Source organism: Suncus etruscus, chromosome 1 (genome assembly GCF_024139225.1).
Source record: "Suncus etruscus isolate mSunEtr1 chromosome 1, mSunEtr1.pri.cur, whole genome shotgun sequence".
Classification (NCBI taxonomy): domain Eukaryota; kingdom Metazoa; phylum Chordata; class Mammalia; order Eulipotyphla; family Soricidae; genus Suncus; species Suncus etruscus.
Window position 1 is genome coordinate 96,622,267 of NC_064848.1, and position 15,607 is coordinate 96,637,873.

The following is a 15,607-nucleotide window of genomic DNA, read 5'->3' on the forward strand; positions in this document are numbered from 1 at the left end:
GCATTTATTTCTGCACAACACTAAGCACTATTAATGTCAGATTTTTCACCTTTAACAATAAATAATCTCAGGTTGTTAGACAACTTTAAAAATAAGAGTATTTTGATTTTTAATAGATTCAGAAGGAAATATTACAAGTAGAAACACATTTTAATAAAATTTATATCTCTATCTGCCAATTTGAAGACATTCTTAAAAATGCTGTAAATTTACCTTTATTTTGACCATTTAGTAAAAAGTAGTGAAAGTGGGATGCGATGCACTTACTAACGTAGCAACAATTAAAATATTAAAAGAGCTAAATATAGGCTATACTGAGACATTTTTATTATAAAAGAAAGAGAAAATATTGCTGATAGCCTTGGTAGTAGAAAAGATGAGGATATAAATGCAAACAGAATTTGCACTAAAGAAAAATACAATTAAATACAAAACAAAACTCCCATAAAACAATTACCTCAGGTGATGCAAATCCTAAATATTCCCAATCCCATGTTCCACCAGCAAAGCTACAAAGAAATTAAACATACCATTTGATTTATTATCAGTACTGCAAAGTACAACCACACAAGACCCTTGCCCTTTGAACATTACTTTACGTTCCTTGGCTTAAAAATTGCTTAACTAAAAAAGAGCAATTAGTGAATATAATTAAAATGACATTCCCATTTATTTCTTTCAAAGTCTAAATTGCTTTATGTTTGTGTAAAATGGTTGAAAAAAATGTTAAAACAGTTCTTAAGATTGCTTCTATTTTTGATTTTTGTATAAAATACAGCATTCAAAAATTTTTAAGTATTTTTAATTATTAAGAATAATAACATGTTTATAGTTACAGTAAAACTACCTTAAACAATGAAAAAATCAATTGTCCTTTAATGCAACCACTGGTCTGTTTACTGGTGCATTCTATAGAAACATCCTGCTGATCCATATATAAAGTGACTGGTACATAAGAGAGGTTTTCAACCAATGTTGATGTATTAAAGGTATTAAAAAAACCACTGCTGTAAGGTATAAATATGGGTCAATTAATGTTGCTTAATAACATATTTCTAATTTTTTCATAACCTCTTATAACAAAAATATATACATGTGTATACATGGCAAAGCTTTAGAAATCATAAAAGACACACAAAATACATTAAAAAAAAGAAAAATACTCTTCCAAAATAACAAAACAAAATGTTTATGACTATTTGTATCATGCTATTTGTATTATTTATTTGAAATCTCACATTAGAAATATTCTTAGACTTGGGTTTAATTAAGTATGAAATTAACCTAGATTGATTTAGCCTTAGGTATGACAGAAAACAAGAAAAATTTAAAAAAATCATAAAAAGAAGTTAATACATTTTCTAATTTTTAATAATTTTTAATAATTTTCTAATTTCTAATTCATAGTTTAGCCTTAAATAACTTCCAGAAATATAAACCTACTAGTACTTGTGGTTGGAGGTAGGCATTAAATAACTTCCAGAAATATAATAAACCTTAGCCAGATTAAAAAAAAAAAACTAGCATTTGTGGTTGGAGGTAGGATAACTTTCACAGTGCACCTCTTTTTACCTGCGCCTTGGAACCTCTGGTGAGTCTGCAGGAGCAACTCCTCTTGCCACAGATGCCAGGAATTCTTGTCTCTTCTGTTGAACGAGGCATGCCGCCTTGATGATCTTGTGGCGGGGTGTGCGAAGGTAAGGCCTATTGACTTTTTGGGCAAGGTCCTCAGTGACCATTTCAAGGTCTGTCTATGAAACAAAAGGAAAGTTACACAGTGAGTGGGTTAGTACAAAGCAACTTCAATGCTTATTTTATTTTTCAGTTAAATCTATTTATTTAGATTTTGAAATGATTTCTCATATAACAGATTTTATTCTTTAAAAATTAAGTATTCCTTACAATAACATTTACTCTTGTGAAATCAGGCCATTCTGACCAGCTTGTAGAACTCACCTCATATAACAAACGCATGTGGAATCAAGTATTAGCCAGAATTAGACATGCATTCTAATAGACTGTGTATGCTGTTCTTCCAGAATGACAAATGAACTTACAGCCAGAAGGAACATTCCAAAATCAAAGACAGATGTCAGCTGCTCAACTACACTCATCCTTGAACCCCCTGAATCTAAGTTTAAAATGCACTCCTCAGGGCTGAATATAGTTTAGGAGTTAACATGCTTGCCTTGAATGTGGTAGATATGACTTTAAATCCTTAGCTTCACATATTGTCCCTTGAGCTTAATCAAGGATCACTTCTGATCACAGAACCAGGCACTGACTGGAGCACTGCCAAGTGTGGCTCCCAAAACCAAACAAATAAGTAAAAACCTGAGCATAAGTCGACCTCCCTAATTTTACCCTAAAACCTGGGAAAACTTACATGGTGACTCGAGTCTTAAGGCAAGGTGGAAAATGCAGTAGCCACTGGTCAATTTCAAAAATAAAAACATATACCCAAAACTATTACAATAATTGAGGAATCAGTAGGTTAATTGTTTTTCAATATTTAATGTAAAGAAAAACTGTAAACTAGCAACAATAACTTTAAAAACTTTAAATAAAGTGCAGAAAACCGTAGCTTAATAGGTAATCAAGCTAAATCACAAAGGTTAAAATCCTTCAAAACTGGATTCCTCCTCCTCATTATCTGTATGTTCAAACAGAGCTTCAGCAGTATCTGATGTGAGGGTATCAGCATAGAACTGTCATCACTGAGTTCGCAGATATCATCATCACTGCTGTCGGTCTCATCCAACGGGTAGAATATTGTGGGTTAAATAGTTCAGTGGCATCCAGTTCAGTTCAGCTGCCTACCTCTTCAGCTCAGCTGTGACTTGTGGACTAAGGGCACACACCAAATCAAATAACCTGTATGACCGGAGTATAAGCTGAGTTCAGGGTTTTCGGCACAAATTTTGTACCGAAAAACTTGACTTATACTTGAGTATATATGGTAACCTGCACTCCTTTAGAGCACTAAATTTGATTGTGAGGAAATGTTTTGGGATGGAATACATATATTTCTATTTTACACATATTTTCCAGCTTTTAAAAGAGAAAGATGAATTACTTAATTTGACTCTGTACTACAAAGCCATAAAGATAAGACTTTGTTTGGGCAGAATAGAATATCCAACATCAACCCCCTAGTATAGGGTCAACTAATTTTGACAAAGGAATTAAGAACATGAAATGAAATAAAGAAAGCCTCTTCAACATATAATGTTGGTACATGTGGTTAACATGTCAGAAATAAAAGTTGGATCCATATATCATACCTTAAACAAAAGTCAACTTAATGTGGAGCAAATACCAGGTATATTGTGCATATTAAGGAAAAGCAAAACTAAATACCTAAACTAAGGAGTCAACAATACTGAAAACGTAATTACTAAACTTAAAAAGGTTCTTGATAATGATGGCAGACTTGTGGGGAGGAAAGTTTTGGGATGGACTCTGAGAACATTGGTGAAGGGACGCTGACATTGGAGGCATTGGTACTAAAACAATGTATGTCTAAAACTCAACTATAAATAACTTTGTAGATCACAATGCTTTAAATAAAAATTTAAAAAGAGAAATTCCTTCATATAAGAAGGAATCTTAAATTCAGGAAAACAGCAGTATCTGATAGGCATTTATAGCACTCAGTTGATAGATTACAAATAAGTACTGAGCATACCAGTGGTATGCAAATAATTTACAAACTGACTATGAGGGGCAAAATATAATTCTCAAAGTATCATATAATCAACGGCATGAACACACAGAAAACACTATAGATAAATGCTTAAGGAATCAGTTCCAAGTCAAAACTCCATGATTCATAATTAATTGGCTCTTACAGGCTTCATGGAACAAGTAAATATTTTTATCTTGAAAGAAATATGGGATTTAAATTGAATGAACAGGAAAACTGTAATAAGAAGGAAAAGGTTGGTGACTTCAAGAATGAAAAAGGCAAAATGAAATCTAAAAAAAGTGAAGTGAAGATTAGATGATTTTGTTTTTACAATACGGTTTTTAAAGGAAGTGTCTCAGTTTCTTTTGGATTTGGGGTTACATCTGGTGGTGCTTGAGGGCTTCTTCTAGCCTGGTGCTCAGTGGTCACTCCAGGCAGTGCACAGCCAACCGTACAGTACTGGGGACTGAAGCCAGGTCTCCAACATGTAAAACATGCTTGCTAGTTTTTTCAAACGATCTCACTGATTATTTTCAGTTGGACTTCTAAAATAACTGAAATATAATAATTTTATCACCTAATAAGTAATGCTTATTTCATTTCTGAAGATAAAACTCCAAATTATACATTCAGCATTAGGGTAGATTAGTCAGCCTTAGTCAATTTCAAAAAAAAAAGTGGCAAGAAATTTTTACATAGTTTAGAAACTTACTGATGATCAACATTCATAAAGGAAACAAACTTACTATCGATAACCTTTTTTTTAAAGCCATTCTAAAACTATACAAAAATTATTTACTAATAATACCCAAATAATATTAAACTAAAGTTAAATATCAGATAAAAGAGTTTTGTTTTTTAAAATAGGACTACATTTAGATATTAAAAGAAATATTTATCTTACTGGGGCCAGAGAGTAAGTATAGCAGGTAGAGCACTTGTCTTGCATAAGACTGATCCAGGTTCAAACCTTGACATTTTGTATGCCCCCCCCAAGCCAAAATTAATTCCTGAAAGCAGAACTAGAAGTAACCCAAGCATTGCTTTGTGTTCACAAAAATAAAACAAGTTATCTTACTTGCATGAGTTCAAATATTTCTTTCTTTGTGCTTTTAGGTTCTAAGAAAAATCCATATGGATAAGAACACTTGAGAATGCGTCGAGTTTTTAAGAGCACATGAACCGCATCTTCAATAAAAGTGGTATCTGGACAGCCTCCTTCAGCTAAAATAAATCACACACAGTGAAAAAAATTTCAAATAAAAAATTCCAACATGAAAATGAACCTCTTTATAAAATTTTAAATTTTTATTCTTAAAAGAAAGAGAATAATTTTCCCTAAGACAAAACTTAAGCTATAGGATAGCATCTAAAGAGACTAAAAACCTGCACAAGGGGTCAGAGCGGTGGCACGGAGCGGTAAGGCGTCTGCCTTGCCGGCACTAGCCTAAGATGGACTGTGGTTCGATCCTCCATCATCCCATATGGTCCCTCAAGCCAAGAGCTATTTCTGAGCACATAGCCAGGAGTAACCCCTAAGCATCACCAAGTGTGGCCCAAACAAACAAAGAACAAAAAAACAAACAAAAAACCTGCACAAAGTACTCATGTATGCAAAGCCCAAACCACAGAAGTCTAGGAACACTGAAGGCATTCAGGAAGGAATATGTATAGTGATCTTGTATTCTGTTTTTAACCTCTTGGTGAACATATTAGTTTTGGGTCAATCCAAAGTTCCACACAGTACTGTTTCTAAGGTTATCCCTAGTAGAACTTTCATGATTAAGAAACAAAATAAATGTTTTGCTAAGATGTTTGCTTAAAAAAACAAAAACATGGGCCCAGAGCAATAGTACAATGGTTAAGGTGTTTGCCTTGCATAGGGCCAACCCAGATTCAGTTCCTGGCATCCCATATGGTTCCATGAGCCTGTTAGGAGTGATTTCTGAGCATAGAACCAGGAATAACTCCTGAGCATCAAAGGATATGATCCAACAACAGCAGCAACAATAACAACAAACAAACAAACCCCAAAATACAAAAAAACCAACCCCAAAACAATATTAAAAACCCTTAACTGTAATAATTATGCTTCTACAAAACCAATATTATAAAAGGAAGTATACAATCAAATGGAATAACTAACTGGATTAATTAAAGCTAGTAAATAGCAATCCTCAAGGGGAGGAAGGGAAGAAGAATGATGAAGAGGAGAAAAGAGGAGAGGACACATTCTGGTTATAATATTACAGCATCACTCTAAAGTATAAGTAACTAGAGATTGGCAGTAGAACCTAGTATCATAAGTTATTTGGGAAAAAAAAACTGTGTTGTATACACACTATAAAAATAACCAGACGAAAGCATCAGAACTAAGATAGAAAAAGAAAAACCACCTCTTCTTATAATGCTGTGTATGAATTGTGAAATTCTGCTTCTTTTCCAATTCTTGCAACTGTTAACTTTTTAACATCTTACTATGTCGTCTAAAACCTGCAGAATATTTAAAACATAGTAATTCACAAATGTTAAGTGTTTATTGTGAATATATTATATATTGGGCATTCTTCTAAGTATTAGGGATAAATTAATGTTGAAACCAAAGTCCCTACTGCAGAGTTTTATTTATAAGAGTTTTATTCCTTTCAAAAGTTTTTGGGTTTGGATCATATCAAACTGTGCTCAAGGAGTTAACAGGGTCACTCCCAGAATGCTATGGGGATCATGTGAAGTCAGGAACCAAACCTGGGGCTCGAGCATGCATAATATATACTGTACCTCTGAGTTATCTCATGCACCTGCCTCTCATTTTTTTAAATGAAAAATGAAATATTAGTTTTATAGTTCAGATGACCTGATTAACAGTGTTACCATTTATAGTACTAATGCATGAGTTACTGCATCCCACCACGACCAAAATTCCCAAAGCATTTTCCCTATGTCCATCTCTACATTCTCCTCAACTTTTACAGCATAATTATGTTCAAGAATTTTAGACTGATACTCTCTCATTATAGTATTACTAAAGTCCAAGAACTAATCATTAACATGGAGACTAAGGCTAGAGTAATAGGATAGCAGGAAAGGCATTTATTTACCTTGCACATGGCACTCAGGTTTGATCCCCAGCATCCAATATGTTCCTCTGAGTACCACTTAGGAATGATTCCTTAGTGCTCAAGAGTAACCCCTGGGCATTGCCCGTTGTGGCCCAAAAATAACAGCAAAAGAAAAACCACAGAGACTAAGCTGACATAAACATGTTCCCTCCCCATTTTAATCTATTTAACTTCAGCTACTACATTCATTAGGGGAACTCTACTATGAGAATGGTGTTAATCTACATTGTTTTCATAAATTTGAACACATATAATTATGTTTTTAGGTTTAAACTTAATATTAAACTATAACTATTTTTAATATGCAACTTTTTAAAGCAAACCTATCAGAATCTATATTCTGTGACCACTGTGAGATACTATAATAATGTAAACAATAATTAGTGCATTTTAGAAAAAAAGTTTCAGAATTCATCAGCTCTAACTTTACCTCTTATATTTTGTTTTGGGGGTTGGATGGAAGATTAGGCCACATCTGGCAGTGCTCAGGGCTTACTCCTTGTTCTGCTCATAGGATCACTGATGATAGGTTTGAGGATCATATGGAGTGCTGGGTATTGAAGACAGGTTGGCAAGCATACTATGTGCTATACTACTGCTCTGGCCCTAGACATTTTTTAGAATTTCAATTAAATAAATCATGAATTAGCCCTCTCATAGATTATTTTCTTACTCTAATTTCCTATCACTAGTGAGAGTTCTCTTGGAATTGAGCTTGACTTCCATACTACTAGAAATTTTGCTATTTTTTCCTCAATTCCCAAAGAACTTACACAACTGAATGGCATACGGTCTTTTTTGGGGGGAGTTGGGAGGCACACCCAGAGATGCTCAGGGATTACTCCTGGCTCTGCACTTCAAAATTATTTGTGGCAGTGCTTGAGGAACTATATGGATGCTGGTGATCAAATCCAAGTTGCTTGCATGCATGCAAAGTAAAAGCATATCCACGGTATTATTTTTCTGGTACCCATGGTTTATCTTTCTGGTAGAGAACCAGTAGTAGCACAGATTATTGTACTGTTTATCTGCTAACAGTACAAGCTCCATTAAAGAAGCTAATGAGGTTAAATCTGTTGGAAAAATTTGATCACAGAGGCCTTCACTACTAAACTGTAGTCTTAGGGTTCAGAGAATTCACAATTATCAAAATGAGCTAATAGGAAGAAAGTATTCCTTTAAAGGCCTTAACCTCTACTAAAGTGATTTAAGCATGAAATCCTATTTCATATTAATTATCACATATACCACTTACAACTTACTTTCTTTGAGAGCTCTACTCAATTGTTCCATCTTTTCTTTGGCTGTTTTAAGAAGGCGTTGTTCTAACTATAGAATAGAAATAAATAATTTAAATCATTCCCTATATTCATCCACAGAAATATCAATTCAGTTTGAAAATAATATGAAACATACCTGATAACTATGCTCATGGTTTTTGAATCTTGTGTAATAGTGCATAAATCTGTCAAGTTCTTGGAATCGTTTATGTTTCTTCTCAGCCTAGGAAACAAAAGTCTATACATGGAACTGATAAAACTACTAGAAATTAAAATTCGTTATTTAAATTTATTAATGGTAATAGTGTTGATTATATTAGAGAAAAATATTTCAAAGGATCTTAGAACAAAATTTTATATTTTCTGTGAGACATCAAATATGCATTGAGTCAAAGATAGTTCTATATGAACTATACATAGTTCTATATGAAATACTATAATAATTAGATGTTTTATATTGCTTAATACCAAGAACTAAGCCGTATCTCCTTCCCCAAACTCGTATGTTGAAATTTGAGCCCCCAATGTACTTGTATTTGGTGAGTGTTTTTGAGAATATGGTATATGTTAAATAAGGTTATCAGAGTGAGGGCTTAATCCAATACTGCTTCCTCCTTTAAGAATGGAAGAGGCACAAGACTGTGTTCGTCTCTCTCATCTGCTACTGCCTGCCTCATCCCCATCTTATGAAAGCATAGCAAAACAGACAATTCTCCACAAGCCAAAAGATTCTGACCAGAAACCAAATTAGTCAGCATCTGGATCTTAAATTCCCCAGTTTATATTTTCTTATGACAACAAAGTAGGATACTTATTATATCTATAATATAATACAAGATTATTGGCATTATGTTAAAACTACAGAAGAAACTGGGATGTAAATGATTTATCTTCAAGTGAAAAACAAAAATAAGAAAGTTAATCAGGGCCAGAGAGATAGCATGGAGGTAAGGCATTTGCCTTGCATGCAGAAGGTCGGTGGTTTGAATCCCGGCATCCCATATGATCCCCCGAGCCTGCCAGGAGCGATTCCTGAGCATAGAGCCAGGAGTAACCCCTGAGCGCTGCTGGGTGTGTGTGACACACACACACACACACACACACACACACACACACACACACACACAGACAGACACACACAGACACACACACTCTCAAGTTTATATATTTATTTTATTTTAATGTAAGTCTACTCTAACATGTATTCAAGTTAATATCTCATTATGAATAGTGTAGAGGGAAAAAGAGAAATGTAAAATACTCCCAAAGGCATAAAAGGCTTTATCAAAAGTTTTGGCTTAAATGGTTCTTTTTTACCTCCACAGTCATTTCCTTGGATTGTTCTTCCACATGCTGAATGACTTCATAGCGAGTACATCTATAATAACCTCCAGTAGAAGAACTATGTTTTTTCCATTCTTCTAAACATATCCAGCAAAAATCATACTTGCACTTCGAAAGAAAACATAAGAAAACATCTCCTCATGTTAAAATGCAAATTACTTTCTGGTTTCTAGCAAAACAATTTGTAGAGATTAAACAATCATGCCTGTGTGACTTGGAACAAATCTTAAATACACGTCCTCTTTCTCATTTTCCACATATCTGCACTATGGAAAGATGTGGAGATTGTTTTTTTGTTTGTTTGTTTGTTTTGTTTTTGGGTCACACCCAGCAGAGCTCAGGGGTTACTCCTGGCTCTATGCTCAGGAATCGCTCCTGGCAGGCTCAGGAGACCATATGGGATGCTGGGATTCGAACCACCCACCTTCTGCATGAAAGGCAAATGCCTTACCTCCATGCTATCTTCCAGGCCCCATGGAGATTGTTTAAGATTATCTTTTATAAAGATAAATCATAAATTACAATACTGATACAATCTAAAATTTTTTTAAATATCAATACAATTATTTCCAGATAATTAAAACATATTGACATATGTAGCAGTATTTACTTATACTGGTCTATAATGATTTTAAAACCAGAAATAAGCTTAAAAGGTCTCTAAAGTATGTCAGTAAACAAAAAACTGGCTTCATATTTTTAAGAAAATTTCACTTTTTTTCTTTTTTTAACTTTATTAATTGATTGATTGGTTGTTGGGCCACACCCAGCAGTGCTCAAGGATTACTACTAGCTCTGCGCTCAGAAATCGCCATTGGCAGGCTGGGGGACCATATGGATGCCAGGAATCAAACCAGGTCGGCCGCATGCAAGGCAAATGTCCTACCGCTGTGCTATCTCTCCAGCTCAGAAAATTTCACTGTTAATCACAATTATTAGCAGACAATAGCAAGGAGCACTCAGAAGAAAAAAAACCTTTTTTTTTAAATGCTTTCAGAAAATGATATGCATGAAGTATTGCAAGCCAATGTACCTAAAGAAGGGGACATATATACATATATCTATCTATAGAGAGAGAGAGAGAGAAGAGAGAGAGAGAGAGAGAGAGAGAGAGAGAGAGAGAGAGAGAGAGAGAGAGAGAGAGAGAGAGAGAGAGGTGTCTGCCATAAAGACAACTGGGAGTGGAAGTGAGGGACGGGGATGGGAAGATTACTAGGAAAATTGGTATAGGGAGAAGAATACTGGTGAAAGGATGAGAGGTGGAACATTTTATGACTGAAACTCAACTAACAATTTTTTAACTCTATTTCACAAAACATTTAATTGAAAAAATGTGATTTAAAAAAGTGATTTAATTTAAAATTTAATTTACTTTAAAAAATGTTGGGGCCGGTGAGGTGGCGCTAGAGGTAAGGTGTCTGCCTTGCAAGCGCTAGCCAAGGAAGGAACGCGGTTCGATCCCCCGGGGTCCCATATAGTCCCCCAAGCCAGGGGCAATTTCTGAGCGCTTAGCCAGGAGTAACCCCTGAGCACCAAATGGGTGTGGCCCGAAAAAACAAAAAACAAAAAACAAAACAAAACAAAACAAAATGTCATAGGGCGGAGCAAAGGCACAATGGGTGTTTTCCTTGTACAAGGCCAACCCGGGACATACCCAGGTTCAATCCTCATTATCCCATATAGTCCCCCAAGCCTGCCAGGAGCAACTTTTAAGCACAGAGAATAGACCAGTATGACAATGATAGTTGGAGCTATCATTTGACTATCACTGGACTAACTCTGGAAAAGAATTAGTAGTGCAAACCACAGCATCTAAAAGGAAAAAAAAGGGAGGGAGATGGGTGTGTATGGGTGTGTGTGTGTGTGTGTGTGTGTGTGGACTAACTCTGGAAAAGAATTAGTAGTGCAAACCACAGCATCTAAAAGGAAAAAAAAGGGAGGGAGATGTGTGTGTGTGTGTGTGTGTGTGTGTGTGTGTGTGTGTGTACTAACTCTGGAAAAGAATTAGTAGTGCAAACCACAGCATCTAAAAGGAAAAAAAAGGGAGGGAGATGGGTGTGTATTGGTGTGGGTGTGTGTGTGGACTAACTCTGGAAAAGAATTAGTAGTGCAAACCACAGCATCTAAAAGGAAAAAAAAAGGGAGGGAGATGTGTGTGTGTGTGTGTGTGTGTGGACTAACTCTGGAAAAGAATTAGTAGTGCAAACCACAGCATCTAAAAGGAAAAAAAAGGGAGGGAGATGGGTGTGTATGGGTGTGTGTGTGTGTGTGTGTGGACTAACTCTGGAAAAGAATTAGTAGTGCAAACCACAGCATCTAAAAGGAAAAAAAAGGGAGGGAGATGTGTGTGTGTGTGTGTGTGTGTGTGTGTGTGTGTGTGTGTGTGTAAGAGAGAGAGAGAGAGAGAGAGAGAAAAGTAAAAGTGAAATGCCTGCCAGAGAGAGAAGTAAAAGTAAAATGCCTGCCCCAGATGTAGGCAGGGTGGAGGGTGGGAGGAAAACTGGGAATATTCATGGCAGGAAATGTGCATTGGTGAAGGGTGGTGTACTGAAACTCAATCATGAAAAATTTTAAAACCGCAAGTTTTAAATAAAAAAAAAAAAGGTAAAAATAAAAAGAAAAAATATGGGTCTTCTGCATGCTAAGCATGAATTCTATTCTTTTGAGCTATATCCCACTTGTTATTCTTTTAAAATGACCACTTGATACCATGAAATAATAAGCATATATTTAGTAATACTAAAGCATTAATTCATAAAGGTAAATTTTAGACCATGATTCCATAACACATAAAATGTTCTAAACATTCACATTAAAAAGACCAAAAGGGGGCTGGAGTGGTAGCATGGTTCGATCCCCCACCCCCCAGGTCCCATATGGTCTCCTAAGCCAAGAGCAATTTCTGAGCGCATAGCAAGGAGTAATCCCTGAGCGTCACCGGGGTGTGGCCCAAAAACCAAAAACCAAAAATAAAAAACACCTGGTGGCGCTAGGGGTTACCTCTGGCTCTCTGCTCAGAAATCGTTCCTGGCAGGCACTGGGGACCATCTGGGGTGTGGGGATTCAAACCACTGTTGGTCCTGGGTCCGCCGCTTGCAAGGTAAACGTCCTACCGCTATGCTATCCCTCAGGTCCTAATATTAGATAGTATTAAGAAAATGAAGGTGAAGGGCCTGGAGAGATAGCACAGCGGTGTTTGCCTTGCAAGCAGCCGATCCAGGACCAAAGGTGGTTGGTTCGAATCCCGGTGTCCCATATGGTCCCCCGTGCCTGCCAGGAGCTATTTCTGAGCAGACAGCCAGGAATAACTCCTGAGCACTGCCTGGTGTGGCCCAAAAACAAAAAAAAAAAAACAAAACAAAACAAAAAAAAAAAGAAAATGAAGGTGAAACCACATCTTGCTTTTTGTTAGTGGCCTAATTGATAATTTTTATGATCAACCTGTGTACTTCTTTATGTATCAATGTAAGCTCTATCAGACCCCTCCTTCTAAAAATGCTTACTATGGAGGTTAGAGATAAAAGCATAGACAAAATAAATCAACTTGTAAATATCAGCTGATAACTGATATTATTTTTAGTTATAGTCATAATGATAATTAGCTTAAAAATAAAAAATTAAGTAATAAGATTAATATATTATAATTTCAATAACTGGGATTTCATTATGTGCTTAACTAAAATATTACATTGACCTCAATAGTTTTAAAGTTATTTTATATAAATAGCACTTCTAATGAAAAATAATTATAAATTTTAAAACTAAAGTGTTCATAAATATATGCATGGACTTATAAACTGATAAACCTAATTTAGAGCATTTGTTTTAAATTTAGCAGTTTATTTCTAAGTAACTCAGGATGGTAGCTTTCTGACTATTTTATAGTTAGTAAGATCTTAGTAGACCTATACTTAAGTATATTGACATTTTAAAAATATAGTAGTGAATTATTTGATTATTTCATTAGTAGAACTAGAATCTGTCTACTACCTATGGATGTCTTTATTTTAGACAGAGCCAAGATTTATATTTGTATTTAGTGGGATTTGTATTAGGGGGCTTCAGAGCATAGGTGGCAAAATCAGCTTTGCAGTAAGATCTATATAATACATAATCATTTAATATTATTATTCATATATACTCAAAACATTCTCAAAATTTTTACTAAAGTAGGTGGCTACTAGAAAAGATTTGGGTATTTCTGATTTTAGTTTGTATATACTGCACTCTTACCTTTACTTTTATCATTCATCATGAGTATAAAATTTAGCTATATAAGCCAATACTATATTAATCAACAAAGAATATACAATAAAATACCTTGTCTAGACCTACCTGAAGCTTAAAGATAATTTTTATAGTACTAATATTTCTTCTTTGGATTAAAAATCAAGCTCAAACTTTAGCTGCAGAACAAGTAAAATTCTGTAGGGCTTACCTTAGCACACTGCATATGATTGCATCCTTCATTCTTCTGTATTGGAGATTTACAGTTAGCACAAGGCTTGGAGTTAGTTAACAACCAGAGACAATTGGCAGCATCCTCATAAGCTTCACTAACTCCCACAACTTCGGGATGTTAAGCACAAAAACACACAGAAAATTATTTAGGGTACAACTTTAGAGGGGGAACCCAAAGTTTTCTTTTCAAGTTTTCTCGAGTTAAACCTTATACCCATTTTTCTATTAGAGTCTATGTCAAAGTCTTTTCATTAATAAAATATCAATATTATTTTTACTCATAATTTCAGATAAAATAAACAGATCCAATGTGACTTATGAAGCCAGTGTCAGGTATGTAATCTTAAGGAATGTAATGTTTTATTTATTTTATTTTATATGGTTATTGGGCCCTCTACTTGTTGAGTAGATAACCAGTACTTACTTCTGGTTCTGTGCTCAAGGACCACTCCTGGCAGTGTTTAGGGGAACATATGTAGTGTCAGACTTAAACTGAGTTTGGCTGAGTGCTGGCAAGCACCGTAACACCTTGTACTATCTCTCTGGTTCAGTGAGCTGCATGGTTTTAAGATATTCTAAATTTTACATTTATATTCTACAAATCATCACCACATATAAACCTACCCATTCTGATGAGAAGATAAGGGCTTTAGAGTTTCAGGTGCACAACGTAAAAGTGTAGAATGACAGTAACTAAGTTATATTCAGATTCTGGCTCTAACATCTCAAGAAAGCCATGCTTTTTTGTTTTGTCTTTTCCCCCTTCCCTTCTGTTTTGTTTTTTTTTTTTTTTTTTTTAGGGGGGGGTGGGTCACACCCGACAGTGCTCAGGGTTATTCCTGGCTCTATGCTCAGAAATCGACCCTGGCAGGCTCGGGGGACCATATGGGATGCCGGAATTCGAACCACCAACTTTTTGCATGCAAGGTAAACATCTTACTTCCATGCTATCTCTCCGGCCCCTCCCTTCTGTTTTTTGCAATAAGAGATATTCAAAATTTATTTCAGGTCACTGAAAATGATCCATCTAACCAAGATCCTGCACTCTCAGAAGTGTGGGTTTTAAGTAAGTTGTACATTGGAAAATCAGGGGAGAAATCAGCTCCTTTTGACTTATGAGACTAAAAGGAAGTTAACGATCTTTTCCCTCAACTCTCTCCAAGATATGAATCCCTGAAGAGGAAAAGGGTAAAATGATTTGGGCTGATCATGGGAAGTAGCTTTGTACAGGAGTAGGAATAGCTGAGCCCTAGTAGCAGCTCTTTGATGGAGCCTAGCAATAGACTACTATCTTACTGAAAGGATGCCATGGAAACCAGACCATCTGTCTTCCCTATTTGGTGTCAATACAATTATAAGATGAAATGTAAAAGAATTGCAAGTTGAACTATAAAGAACTACGTAATGATACATAGCAAAAAAAAAAAAAAGTAGCAGCAATAAATTGAATTGATCAGATTCTAGTCCAAGTTCACTTAGTAGAAGCCAATAATTAGATTTGCTAGTGGCAAGTATTCTGGGATAATTTGGTAGAGGAGTTTCAGAAGTTATAATTATATATATGACCAATATAGTCGAATTGCTTAGTTAATGTTGTTTACAAAAAGTAAACCTAATCAATAAATACAAATACCTATTTTTTTAAAAAAAAAAAGTAGTAACCTTTAAATACAAATACCTAATTTTTGTTTAAAAATAGTGGCCTTTCTTCTGCT

At 35.2% G+C, this 15,607-nt stretch overlaps 1 protein-coding gene across 2 annotated transcripts in view; it reads right to left on the minus strand.

Moving 5' to 3' along the window:
* Positions 1-391: 391 nt before the first annotated feature.
* ANKIB1 (ankyrin repeat and IBR domain containing 1) overlaps positions 392-15,607 on the minus strand; it is a 134,044-nt gene continuing 118,828 nt past the window's right edge. For both annotated transcript variants that reach the window (XM_049768918.1, XM_049768911.1), the window contains 7 exons: positions 13,870-14,000; positions 9,405-9,539; positions 8,224-8,310; positions 8,070-8,136; positions 4,767-4,912; positions 1,573-1,751; positions 392-509 (listed from right to left, as the gene is read on the minus strand). In XM_049768918.1, coding sequence (XP_049624875.1) covers positions 407-509; positions 1,573-1,751; positions 4,767-4,912; positions 8,070-8,136; positions 8,224-8,310; positions 9,405-9,539; positions 13,870-14,000 — 848 coding nt within the window. In that variant the 3' untranslated portion in view covers positions 392-406. The remainder of the gene's footprint in view (positions 510-1,572; positions 1,752-4,766; positions 4,913-8,069; positions 8,137-8,223; positions 8,311-9,404; positions 9,540-13,869; positions 14,001-15,607) is intronic.